Raw genomic sequence first — 13498 nt, forward strand, 5'->3', positions numbered from 1 at the left:
CGATGGCTTTGTGCCTTTTTTTAATTGGAATTAGTGCCGTTAGTCAACAACTAATGCATAGAGATTAAAGGAGGGGGTTCTTTTTATATATATATATATATATATATATATATATATATATATATATATATATATTTGTAATTTTAGTGCTTCATATTTTTCATGTCGTTTGATATATAATTTATATAAGAAAAATTGATACGTACTTATCTTTAACAATTTTTTTTAAAAAGCTAATGGATCAAATTTATTAATAAGAACAAGAAGCACAAGTTGTGCACCGATATATGTATTTCAAAACACGTATACTGCTTTATGTTTTGCAAAAAAAATACAATACAATATGAACAATGCAAACACATATATAACTCATGATTAACCTTCTATTTATCTTCGTTACTGCAACTGCAATGACTCGAAGTTGCAAAAATCATTTTATCTGCGCTATTCCTCAACACAGCAGCTTCGTCAATACAGGGTAGCTATCTAGGCACACATTCATTCTGGTCTGTTTCTTTTCCTTTGACACCAAAAACTCCATTTTTTGTTGCACACTGCACAAGTCCCCTGAATTGAAAACAAAAAAAAAAAAAAGTCACTACCTAGTTCTCGTAACAATTATAAATTGAAAAGTTAAAATTATTCTCCTAATACGCTCTTCTTATCGATCTTTACCACATTTTTCCATGTCCACTCATATTTAACGTTTCAAAATTTTCTGGGAGGTCCTTGCTTCCCATTCCATACGATCGAGAAAGAGTAAAAAAAAATTTCACTATTCATTTTTTGTCTCTTTTTAGATAATTACATCTCCCATTTTATCTCTTTTTTTTTTCTTTCTATTTTCTCTTCTTATTATAAATAATATCGGGTGATATTACGAGAACAACGCTGCTATATGAAGTTTTTTTTCTTTGAGATAGTTATCTTTTTTTTTTTTTTTTGTGTGTGTGTGTGTGAAGAATTTGAGATAGTTATCGATCATATGTAACAACTTGCATCTCTATAATTCTACTGCTCAAGTTTTTATTTACAACAATAAGCTTAAATTGAAAATATTATTTTTGGAGTGAATGTCAACATGCATCTAATGGTTGTGGTACTTCATTTTAGAATTATTAATTATTAACATGTATTTATTTTCTCTTCTATCATCTGATCACCTCATTTTTCTTCTTATCTTCTTTTTTCCATCACATTAAAAAATATAATACTCATATACTAAAAATCAATTAATTAATATTGAGACATGTGTATATTTCCCAATTAATTATATATATCAAAATATATTTATATTATATAATATTATAATTAAGATTGAGTACTTATTTTTAATCAAAATATATTACAAATCAATAAGCAGATAGTTTAAAATTAATCGAATATAGATAAAAATAGTAAGATAATAAAATTATTTTAGAGACGGAACAATTTCTGTATCTAATGAATTATAATTTTTAAAATATTAAAATAAATACATATAAACGAGTTCAGAGACTGATTATGTTAGTAATTATCTGACTAATGTCGTCTCTAAAATCCGCGTCCAAATATTATTAAACAATATAGAGACGAAGTCAGACAAGGAATATTATTATAGAGACAGATCCATTCTTCTATGAATGCCGTCTCCAAGATACAATATTTTTGTTTCGTCTCTTTGTATATACATTTTGTCTCTGTTTTGGTCTTTGATAGAAACGGATAACCATCTGTCTTTGAATTCTGTCTTTATTTAAGTTTTTCTAGTAGTATATAGTAATTTTTTTTTCTTATCCCTTTCTTTTTCCTTATTGTAAAATGTATTTGAAAATAGAGTAATTATAAACATACATCCTAAAATGGGGGGTGTGTTATGGTGGAAAGAAGAGAGAATCATAATGGAAAAAAAATAGAGGGAGAAAATGATAGATGGATATAATAGGTAATGCAATAGAAAAAGAAGAGAGAAAAGGATAAAGAAAATGAAATAGAAATGAGATGAAAGAGAAAGTAAGTAGATTCATGATATTTTTTTTCTTGAAAATATGCTATTAATATAATATTACTCTTTAATTTTTTTCACTATAAAAAATAGGTGAATTGAATTATGAGAATTTAGTAAAATTAAAACAGATATCAAAAGTCAGAGAATACTTAACAAAAATATTTTTAAATTGTTCACCATCAACTTAAATTAATATCTTTGTAAAATCTGAATCATATCTTATCAACTAGTTAGTTATATTATTAGTCTTAAAGTAGATGTACACCACTAACATATATATTATTATCATCCAATCTTATCTTCTCTAAGTTGACCTGATCGAGAGCATGAATTATAATTATATAATAGAATTTATTTAATAGTCACTGAAGAAAAAGAAGAACTTAAATTAAATCGAAGAGGAATTCCATGCAATCAAAGTGTTAGATTGAAAGATAAGCTCTTGTTCCAACATAAGGTTTCGCAATTGCAAGGGTTGGCTAGAACAGAATTTTCGGCTTAATTCCATTATGCAACTCCTGGTTTCATGATAACCTAGCTTTCAGTTAATGGCTTGTGCTTTTAAGCTATAAATTTAATAATATACGTCTAAAAGTTTAGTTGGTGCTGTGTATAATATTAAATCCTACCTCAAACGCTAACACAAAAGCTGCAGTTTCCACGATTAGTGGTCATTAATTAAAGTGTCCCGTGTATGAACTAATATTAGTAATAAACAAAATTAAAGTATTAATTCTGTCTAAAACGTTTCTTCGCTTGTTCTTCGATGTAATCCAACACTTAAGTACCATGCCAATGATTCTTACATTCCCTCTCTCTCATTCTTGCACGTCTGTTGCTCTGTGATGACAAATTATGTATATATATTCATTACAAACCCGTTTTAGGTTACTGCATGCATATGCTAATTGAAACACTTGAATCTTATAATTGATTTATGGCCTTTGCAATATTATAGGTCAATTATTTTGGAGGCAACTTACTGAATAGTCAGAGACATGCAATATATGTGCCATTGTGCAGCCTCCAACTCCTCCCACAGAATATATTATCATCTCAAGCTGACTTGTCATCTGTGTGGCAATAGTGGTTAATGTTGGGATGGCACATAATTAAACTAAGAAGCCCACTTCGGTCATTTTATATTTAATCCATTTCCTGTGTGCTCCGAACCATGTGTATTTTAAATACTTAAGGAATATATTAATACAAATTGTTGCATTAGAACCATAGGATTGTCTATCTTATAGTATTTAGAAAGTTTAGAACACATAAAGATGGTGCGCGGACCAAAACTTCAATTTCCATGCAAAGTATAATGACAACATGGCATTCTATTATTTTTGTGTGTGAGTGCAATTAAGATAATTAATGCTGATTATGCTTGGTTGTAAAGCAAAGCCACAACCGGTACCACAAGGGCATTGGAGAAATGAACGTGACTGCTTATTTGGTTATTCCACATGCTCTCGCATCCAATTCCAACTCCTATAAATACCATCTTTGGCAATTCTAATTTCACAAATTAAGCATTTCTTAGTAGCCAAGTCTAATAATTAGTAAACATTTTTCCAATATTAGTTTGTTGTTTTGCAGAGAATAACATGTCTTCCATTGGGGCACGTTCAGCTGAAATTTATGTTATGGAGAAGAGGCAGAAAGAGAAGTTGAAGAGAATGGAAGAGGAAAGAGTACGAAGAGGTGAGGTGAGTACTGAAGAGAGAAAGGAGATTAGTTCTAGTGTGGGAAAGAACAAGGTGCATCCAGGTAGTGAACAAGGAGTCACATCCGATAATGTCTTTAGGGCGTAATGTAGGATAATAATAACTCCCCAAAACTATAGTTTTTCACATGCCCACCACCATTACCTTTTGTTTTTGTTCTATAACTCTACATGTTTTGTGTGATTAAGTTTTAAATGTTTGTTTGAATAGCTCCCCTAAGCTCACCGAAAAAGAAAACCTTGTTAATTTAGTTATTATATAGAAGTGATAATAGACTGTTAATGTTATTAATGGCGTGGGCTTTTAAATTAGCCGTTTGTAACATGTCTCAATATTGAATGTGTTATGTCAAAAGAGTGCTTTGCCGCTTTGTATCTACGATCAGAATAAAAGCGTCTTCGTGCATATGTTTTCCAAATCTATCTTACTTACTTACATATTCTTTCTTTCTTTTTCCCCCCTTCATAACACGTATCCATATTTCCTATTATATATATAGAATATATTTTATTGGATTGGAGTACTAGGATGCTTCTGCTTCCTTAAGTATAATCTTCCACTTATGCCTCACAGACCATCATTTATATATCACGGCCTTTTTGTTCCACGATATAAAATTGGACATGGAATTGGATCTAATCATCACTTAAATTATAACATTTTTAGAAAAGATGCTAAATATAACACAACTTTTTTCTTCCAAAAGAGAGTTAAATTATATATCAAAAATATTATTACGCAGCATCTCAGCTGAATACCTAAGCCATACACAAAATGCATACCGGATTTGAATTGTCATGATCATATATCACCAAGATAAAATAAGTGATTATTCCTGGGGACAATTACAACACACAAAATATACCCTACACCTAAGACAATACTATTCTTTTGTATAGGTGTTAAGTTTATCTCTTCTTAGTATAATTTTAGTTAAACAAAAATTAAAATGTATAGTAGTATGAATATTGTAATTAAGTTGGCACCAATAATACGATGCATCATTTTGAATGAAGTATTGGATCCATCAATCAAACAAAATGAGAAAGAAATGCAAGGGATGTAAACTATAAGATTTAAGCATCATAAATGAAATAAATGAATGTCTTAATTAACTTTAAAAAAAGGAGTGTCTTGAACATTATAATTAAAATGTAACCAAAACAATATATCATAAGGCCTACAAATATGGATACACTAAATGCAGCAGTTGTTCATTTGCAAACATATTTTCTCACAAACTGTTAGCATCTGAGTCATTTTTCAATCAGAGGTTCCAACCATATTCATCATTTTGAGGCAGCTATGACTCACTATGAGGAAATAACATCGCTACATTAAACGTGCATCAAGTCAAGGGTTATTCTTTCCTCCTTCAATTGCTTGCATCTAGTGATTCTAATTTGGCATCTTGTCCTACAACACCGGATTCTGTGTGTTCCTCGGTTCCTCTTTGATTTTGTGGAAACTCAAGAAACAAAAAATATTATGTCTTGCTCCTCCTCTCAAGTCGTGTATATATCGTCCTTTTGCCTTTCAGCCCTTTCTATCACATATGTGAGGTTCAAATGACTGCCTCGGGTTCTAGCTACAAGATTATTTCATTCTTCACACTCCTGCATTATTGTATTCTGACAGTCAATAATCATCTGGACATATCGTATCTAATCCTAGTTTTCATGAACGCAAAAAGCATATATACTATATATAGTAATCCTGAGATCGAAGCTTTGACTCCAAACCCCTTGAAGCATATTACTTTAGTTATATAGTCACTTCCTTACTCTCTCTATATACGATTGTGCTCTTTAAAAAATCAACCAATTCATTTTGTTTCTTCATCATTATTCTAATAATAATAATAGTATAGAATGATAATATAGAAATGCAAAATTAATTAAGACATCTGTTTTGTCCCCTCTCTTATTAAAGACAAATCATTACATAATTCAAGAACACAAATGTGAGAATCCAAGACCTCGATCATACATGATCTCGTCTCACTCCTAGACTCAATATAGTCTATGACTCCATATTTTTTTCCATTTCCTTCATCTTTTGCAGAGGCCTCAGCTTCTTCTGCTTCCTTTTCATCAGCCATGACAATATTCCACCACTCTTGTCTTTCACTCACATGTTTCACTTCCTCTTCAACTTCAGGTCCCAAGTGAGACATGCAGCTGATTGAGATTCCAAACCTGGTACCCAACATCAACCGAACCGAGGAGGAGACACAACATTCTCCAATTCCTCACCTAAGACACAGGAAACAAGCGAAGCGTACTCAGCAGAATCAAAAAGGCGAGTGTAGTTACTTCCTTGGCGTGACTCAGGTGGGTTCGTGCCTTTGATCTCCACAAGGCTACTTGTCATTGTCTTCAAACGCATGCTTTCCATTATCATCTTTGTGATCGCCGACATGCGACACGCCCCTGTGATGTTGTGGTCTTCCATGCAGAAACCAGAAATCCCTGGGATGTTCCCTAACTCAAAAAGGGTAACTCTTCCAATATTCCTGGTTCATATTGTAGAGTTTGAAGTTAAAAAATAAGATGCATGAAAAGTAAGAATTAATGAAAATTATTCGGTTGTTATAATAATATATTTTTTTCCAAAGAATAAGTAAAATTTTCGCTATTAAAAATATTACAACATTTTTTAATCGTGTAGCACATTGAATAAGGCTTACCGTTTTATTTATTTATTACAGTATATAATTATCCTACGCATAATATAAACATCTTTGTGAGTCACACTGTATGGAGAAGTGCCTGCACGGCCACGATGAGGAGGAGCAACCCAAACGTGTGGTTCTCATCACAGGATATTCCATGGGAGTTCACGGAGAAGAAGTGCAGAGTGGTGGCCACCAGCAGGTTGCGGTCGAGCATGGTAGAGCTGGAACACGACACACAAGAATTCGATGTTCAGTCCGATGAGAGCATGAGTAACGTGGTTGATGCTGTTGTTGACAAGTATGGTCGCAGCATCTATTGAATGGATGGAATAATTAAAATTTTATTCATTTACTAAGTGTGAGTGTATAATATATATATATATATATATAAAGGAATAATAAATTCAAAAATATTTATAACTTAAATTTAAATTGTAATAATTTATCATTAATTACTTTATCAGATTAATAGATTAACATGTACAAGATGGTGAGAATAAAGATAACGTAAATTTTGTTTATGAAAATTTTATGATGCAAAAATATAAGATTTTCGATGAAAAAGTTTGCACATGTCTATAAATATAAACTTAACCATTAAGCATATATCATAACATAAGATTTAACCTCTTAAGAGAAGTAAACACAACTTAACCATCATAAAACAAAATTTAATCATAAAAGTTAACTTATAGAATGAAAATTATCTTCCATTTATATATCATATTGAAAGAATGAAAAATAATTAAGATTTTATTCATACATTAATTAAGGTATATATCTTTCTTCGTCTTTTAACTTGCCTTCTTCATATCTAGAGGGCCAACTCACGATCACTAAGACTATATATATTAAAGTTCAAACTTTAAAAACATCCAAAAAAAAATTATTTGTTTATAATTTTTATAAACAAAACGACCACACATGTTAGAAAAAATCTGAACATAACTTTTTCATTTTAAAAAATAAAAATATCAAAGTCTCACTCTTTTTTGGACTCACATGCATTAGAAAAAGATCTGAACATAAATTTCTCATTTAAAAAATAAAAATCTCAAATTCTCACTCTTATTTTGACTCATCTGCATCAAATCAACTAGAGGCAAGAGTAATTGCAACATGCATAAACCAGCTTGTTCTAATGTTCTTATACAAATTGTTGCTTTGTTATATGTACAAGTTTTTATATAGGCTTCGGTTAGCCTAAATCAATGTGGTGATTTATGGAAACTGGAATCTAGTGGAGTTTAATTAATTGTTTATCGGTTAGGCACTATAATAGATTTTTGTGCATGTATAATATAAAGTCAAAATTTAGTGAATGCAACAATACACAGGTTATAATATACTGAAGTTCGTACCTTAGTAGAATAGGTGGTTGCTTAGAGCATTTATATAAATATATAAATGTTTAGATGAATTGTTTATTATAATTTGATGGTTTTATAATTTCACATAAATTTAAATAATTTACATAAAATTTACTTAAATGTTAAAATTGTTAAAGTAAATTATTAACTTAATTTTACTGGTTCTATAATATTTGAAAATTTTTATTTATGCCACAATGTATCATCTGTTTCAATGAGAAAAAAAGATTAAACAATATTGTTTAAAGTTGAACGAACTCATATAAGCACACGCATTAGAGATGTTATTAGTTGTAAATTAGTGGAATAGAGCAATTATGTTCCATTACATCATGGAGCACTTTGGAGATATATAATTCAATGCTGGGAAGGAAGATTTCAATTCGATCCTCGCCGAATCTTGGAAAAAGGCAATACAATTTCGCAAAAGTGGAAATACATACATAAATAAGGGATGGGATGGAATGGGATGTGGTTCCTGAAATTCGTAAATTTCGCCCTCTTATATTCTGCCAAATGCACCTAATTGAATGTTTATGGTGTTAAATTAAAGTGATCAAATTGATTATCTAACTATTTATAGATTCATACGGAAACCGTTCTATAATTAATTAATTTCTTTGATGCATGAGCTAGAGTACAATGAGGAGTAAACGGGTACCTAACCAATATGTGTATTTATTGTACTAAAGAAAGTGAAAATCGCTGAATTCCCCCTATATAAAAACTTAAACTGTGCCACATGAATGCCAAACAAGTAAAATAACACTTATCATTTTCTAGTTGCGAATAATATGATCTTAGAGAGTCACAGTTTCCTACTAGTCATTTTGGGTTTTCTGGTTATCTGCAAGAGCCAGAGCCAGGGCAATGTTCATTATTATGATTTTGTTGTATGTTTTCAAATGTCCATCACATCAAGTATTTTATAGTGATCAAATATCGTCCTTCCCACCCTAGGGGGGGGGGATATTTACTTACCAAACAGAGAATATCTTTATAACTTCAAGCCCTTGTCTGAGTTTTCTTATATATTACATAATATTATCATCTTGAATGTACTAATAACAATCATAACTTAAGATGTTATTATTATTCAAATTCCCACTCCCCCCAATTAGTAAAGTGGTTTTGTGTTTGGTTTAAAGTGAAAAAAGGAAGAAATGATAAATGCGTATGATATTTTTCATTGTGGGTGGTTGTTGCAGCTGAAAGAAAAGAGTTTCACAAAGTTGTGCAGCACCAAAAGCATATTGACTGTAAATGATAGTTTTCCCGGGCCAATCATTCGTGTTCATAAAGGAGATACAGCTTTTGTTACTGTCCACAATCAAGGAAAATATGGGGTCACTATTCACTGGTTACTTCTCCCTGTCTAACTCTCTTTTAAGTTTTTATCATTTTGCTTCTTCCTTCATTTGGTGTTTGTGCACAGGTAGTCAATCAATTCAATAATTATAGGATAAATTTACATTGACACATAATTAAGTTAAATTAGGTTCACCAACAATATTTGACACAATTAATAGATACTTGTGTCGATCTCTTGAGCATATTATCAGGATTTGATTCCTAATTATGTGCATAAAAAAAAGTAGAGAAATAATACCCACATCTTTATCCTTTATAGGAATTAATCTCCAATTGCCAATTGCAAATCCAAAAAAATTATGTTCAATATTCTTCCCTTTCTTACCTCATATAGATACCCTTAATTTCTATATTAATTAATAACAGAACACCTATCTGATGAAATATTGCTTAAGTTGAGGGTGTGAATGTAATTTGATCATAATTATATGCATCAAAATAGGAAGTTGAAAAGTTGAAACACTTTTACAGGCATGGTGTAAGGGAACCAAGGGATCCTTGGTCAGATGGACCTGAGAACATAACACAATGCCCTATTCAGCCAGGAACAAGTTTCACTCAGAAGGTGGCCTTCACATTGGAAGAAGGAACTCTTTGGTGGCATGCACATAGTAGTTGGACTCGTGCCACTGTCCATGGTGTCATTGTCATTTTACCTGCCAATGGAACTTCATATCCTTTCCCTGAGCCTTATGGACAAGAAACTCTTATCATTGGTCGGTAACTGTCTAATGAAAATTTCCATTCAAATCCTTTATTTATTCAATCACACAACCTCTTAATTATGCTTTTGGTGTTCTTTTAGGAGAATGGTATAAGGGAGATGTGATGCAAATTATAAATTCAGCCCTGGCAACTGGTGACGAGCCCATTACATCAGATGCTTACACCATCAATGGCCAACCTGGTGACTTCTATAATTGCTCAAAAGGTACATTGTTGTCTTGAAGATCTATCCTAAAAGCTACGATTTTTATATATTTACACAAGAGGCCTTTGGACTTGAAACATAGAGAATGCACATGCCCACATGTAAAAAAGGCTACTGGAAACACTAGTGAGGAGAGTAGAATGTTTAGCTTTTAATCCTGTGAAAAAAGGCTAGATGGAGACCAAGAAGGGTATTAGAGAAATTGTTAAAAGAGATCTCATAATAAATAATATTCTTGAGAGTTTGTATGAGGTCTAATAATGTCATATGATACATGTTAACTGATGGGTAAATATATCAATTTTATTATAAGTAGTAAAGATTAAAATAGAAATCTAAGTGTCGAATCCAGAGACCTCGGTTGTACTTAAGTGATGCAAATATAATTATTAAGCAACCACAAGAAGAAATAAAAGAAAAAAAAAATTGTAAGTGTGAAAATTAGGGATAAAAGGAAAAGAAAAAAGATAACAAGAAAATTACACGATAATTTAAATGCAAAAAAATAAAGTTGAAATGTGATAATGTTGGGGTCTAGCATGCCAAAACTACTTATAATGTAATTAAAAAAATTTCTCATCCTTGTTTCCACCCGCATTTACCAATTTATTCTATCTTTGGTTTTCTACACGAAGAGTCTAGTTTATTTATCCTTTTCCCCCAAATTTTTTGCAGAGATAAAAGTAACAAACCACATTATGATAAGAAATGCAAAAATTCTTGGGCAAAACAAATATCAATCTATTTCTAGCAATGAATTTATTTAGATACCCTTACCCAGTTCTAAAATAACCATTTTTCTTAATCCATTACCCTCTAAACATTATATGGATGATTAAGTCATAATATCATAAAAGCACATAGAAGAATAATAGAAACTTAATTGCATTAATAGATAATGGGAAAAAATTACATTACAAGAGTTTGATCTCCAAAAACGAGCTGTCCAATCCTTCTTCAATGTTTTTTCTTTCAGATTTTTCATCAATTTCTTCTAAAAGTACTTGAAATTTTCTTCTTTTGACTTATGTTAATAAAAAATTATAAAGATATTAATTTCTTTGTTATTTCATTAAAATTAATAATAAATTGAAAAAATTATTATCATTATTAATAAAAATTGACTATCAAATTAACTTACATTTCACACTTATGAATCAATGCAATTAACTTCACTTAGTGGGATACTTCTTTTAGTGTTGCGGCATTTCTAAAAATTAATTATAGTTAAGCAACAATTAGATTGTTAGGCCGATCTTTTCTTAGAGATGCCTCTTGTTTTACAGATTATAAAGTTCCGAGTAGCTATTGTTTTTGATACTATGTTTCACTACTTTGATCATTAACATTGTTTTGCAGAAACCACATATCGCTTTTTAATTGATTATGGAAAGACATATCTTTTTCGTATAATAAACGCAGCAATGAACGAAGAACTTGTCTTTGGGGTTGCTAATCACAACCTCACAGTTGTAGGCATTGATGCTGCCTACACAAAGCCCTTAAACACCAATTTCATTGCGATAACACCAGGACAAACAATGGATGTGTTGATCACAGCAAACCAAAAAAGGGGTTTCTATTACATTGCTGCTAGTCCTTTCTATGATGGCACTGCAATGTATGACAATACAACCACAACAGCTATTCTTCAGTACAGTGGCAATTACACACCACCATCATCATCCATTCCCATGCCTATTCTTCCTGCATTGAATGACTCGGGAATGATATTTAATTTTACTAAGAGCTTGAGGGGTTTGGCAAGTCAAGATCACCCTGCCAAAGTGCCAACAAATGTGACTAGAAAAATTTATATGACAGTATCCATGAATGAATTACCTTGTCAAAATCCAAATGGAAGTTGTTTAGGACCTAATGGAACAAGACTGGCTTCAAGTCTAAACAACATAAGTTTTCAGATCCCACAGATTGATATACTTAAAGCATACTACTGGTATACACTTTCATTACAATCCCCCTATTTCATTTAGGGCATGTAGAAAACATTGAACACATGTAGTTTTTAATGTAAACTAAATTAACATTTTTTTTTAAGATTATATGTATTTGCAGGAACATTTCAGGAGTTTTCAGTGAGGACTTTCCGGATCAACCACCTTTCTTTTACAACTTCACAGGAGATACAAGAAGCAATACTCTAATCCCAAGCACAGGAACCAGGGTGCTAATGTTCGACTATAATGAGGTTGTTGAACTTGTGTGGCAAGGAACTAGTGCTCTCACTGCAGAGAATCATGGCATGCACCTTCATGGTTTTAGCTTCTTTGTGGTGGGTGTGGGGACAGGAAATTTCAACAATGTGACAGACCCAAAATCCTACAATTTGATTGATCCACCAGAAGTTAATACCATTGGTCTTCCTAAGGATGGATGGCTTGCCATGAGATTTGTAGCAAACAATCCAGGTAGATTTTTTCACATGCACATGCCAGCGCACAGACACATAAATTAAGATTTAATTTCAAACAATAATTGATCAAATAACAACCAAAAAATTGCTTTTGCAGGGGTATGGTTCATGCATTGTCATCTTGAGAGGCACGCTAGCTGGGGTATGCATACTGTGCTCATTGTGAGAGATGGAGGTACCATGCAAACCAGTATGGTTCCACCTCCTAAATACATGCCACCTTGTTCTTAATGAAGACTAAGTAAATCTCAAACCATCATATGAATAAGTTGAGTCAGGGTGGAATACAGACAAGAGAAACAGACCATGTGTATCTTGAGTCACTGGATCAGTTGATCACGACATTTCAGGGTTGCTTCACTTCTTTTTTTTAAAATAGGTGTAATAAGTTGTAAATTGTTATCTATCTGGAATAGTAAATGTATTGTATCTTGTTACAAATCTTCAAACAAAATAATTAAGCGTTAGAATTGTTCTATCATTATACAATTTATCTAGCAGGGTTGAACTGTTAGCTATAGGCTTCGAAAAAACTAACCCAAAAAATAGTTGGAAAGCTATTTAGAAGCAGAAAGTTGAAAACTAACTAAGTAAAGTATAAATGTTCTATAAGAATTATATGTTAAAATAGTTAAAAATGTAAAATAACAAAATTATGATTTACTTAAAAAAATAACAAAGAGAATGAATAAATAAGTAAAAGATAAAAGTGAAAAAAGATATAAAAAGTTAAAAACTAGAAGTTACATATTAAAAAATATTACTGTAATATTTCAAAAAATGCTAGAAATTACTATTCAATTATTAAAAACAATTTATTTATCAAACATGCAAATAAATTTTTGAGCTAATAAAAAAAAGTTAAAAATTAAACTAAAATGTCTAATTAAAAATAGTTTTAGCATAAATATTTTGGATGCGGTAATTAGTATGATGTATTGTATTATTAATATAGACTTGCAATATTTGTACTAACAAATTAAATAAAAGTTATACCAACGAAC

The 13498-nt window shown here is 31.2% G+C and overlaps 1 protein-coding gene and 1 long non-coding RNA gene across 2 annotated transcripts; both read left to right on the forward strand.

Moving 5' to 3' along the window:
• Nucleotides 1-305: 305 nt before the first annotated feature.
• Nucleotides 306-4129, forward strand: LOC106795209 (uncharacterized). The gene is made up of 2 exons (XR_001383623.3): nucleotides 306-506; nucleotides 2946-4129. It is a non-coding gene; the product is annotated as an uncharacterized lncRNA (long non-coding RNA).
• Nucleotides 4130-8491: 4362 nt separating this feature from the next.
• On the forward strand, nucleotides 8492-12960 carry LOC100814128 (laccase-14). Its single transcript, XM_003537454.5, has 7 exons — nucleotides 8492-8651; nucleotides 8967-9118; nucleotides 9601-9845; nucleotides 9935-10060; nucleotides 11420-12017; nucleotides 12137-12489; nucleotides 12592-12960. Exons 1-7 carry the CDS (start codon nucleotides 8553-8555, stop codon nucleotides 12723-12725), a joined length of 1707 nt encoding a protein of 568 aa, XP_003537502.1. The 5' UTR covers nucleotides 8492-8552; the 3' UTR covers nucleotides 12726-12960.
• Nucleotides 12961-13498: the final 538 nt, after the last annotated feature.

This window comes from Glycine max, chromosome 11, assembly GCF_000004515.6.
Source record: "Glycine max cultivar Williams 82 chromosome 11, Glycine_max_v4.0, whole genome shotgun sequence".
Classification (NCBI taxonomy): domain Eukaryota; kingdom Viridiplantae; phylum Streptophyta; class Magnoliopsida; order Fabales; family Fabaceae; genus Glycine; species Glycine max.

Coding starts and splice junctions, on each gene's coding strand:
- LOC100814128 (XM_003537454.5), top strand. CDS start 8,553: ATGATCTTAGAGAGTCACAGTTTCCTACTAGTCATTTTGGGTTTTCTG. Junction 8,652..8,966: donor TTCATTATTATGATTTTGTT/GTATGTTTTCAA, acceptor TGGTTGTTGCAG/CTGAAAGAAAAGAGTTTCAC. Junction 12,018..12,136: donor ATACTTAAAGCATACTACTG/GTATACACTTTC, acceptor ATGTATTTGCAG/GAACATTTCAGGAGTTTTCA.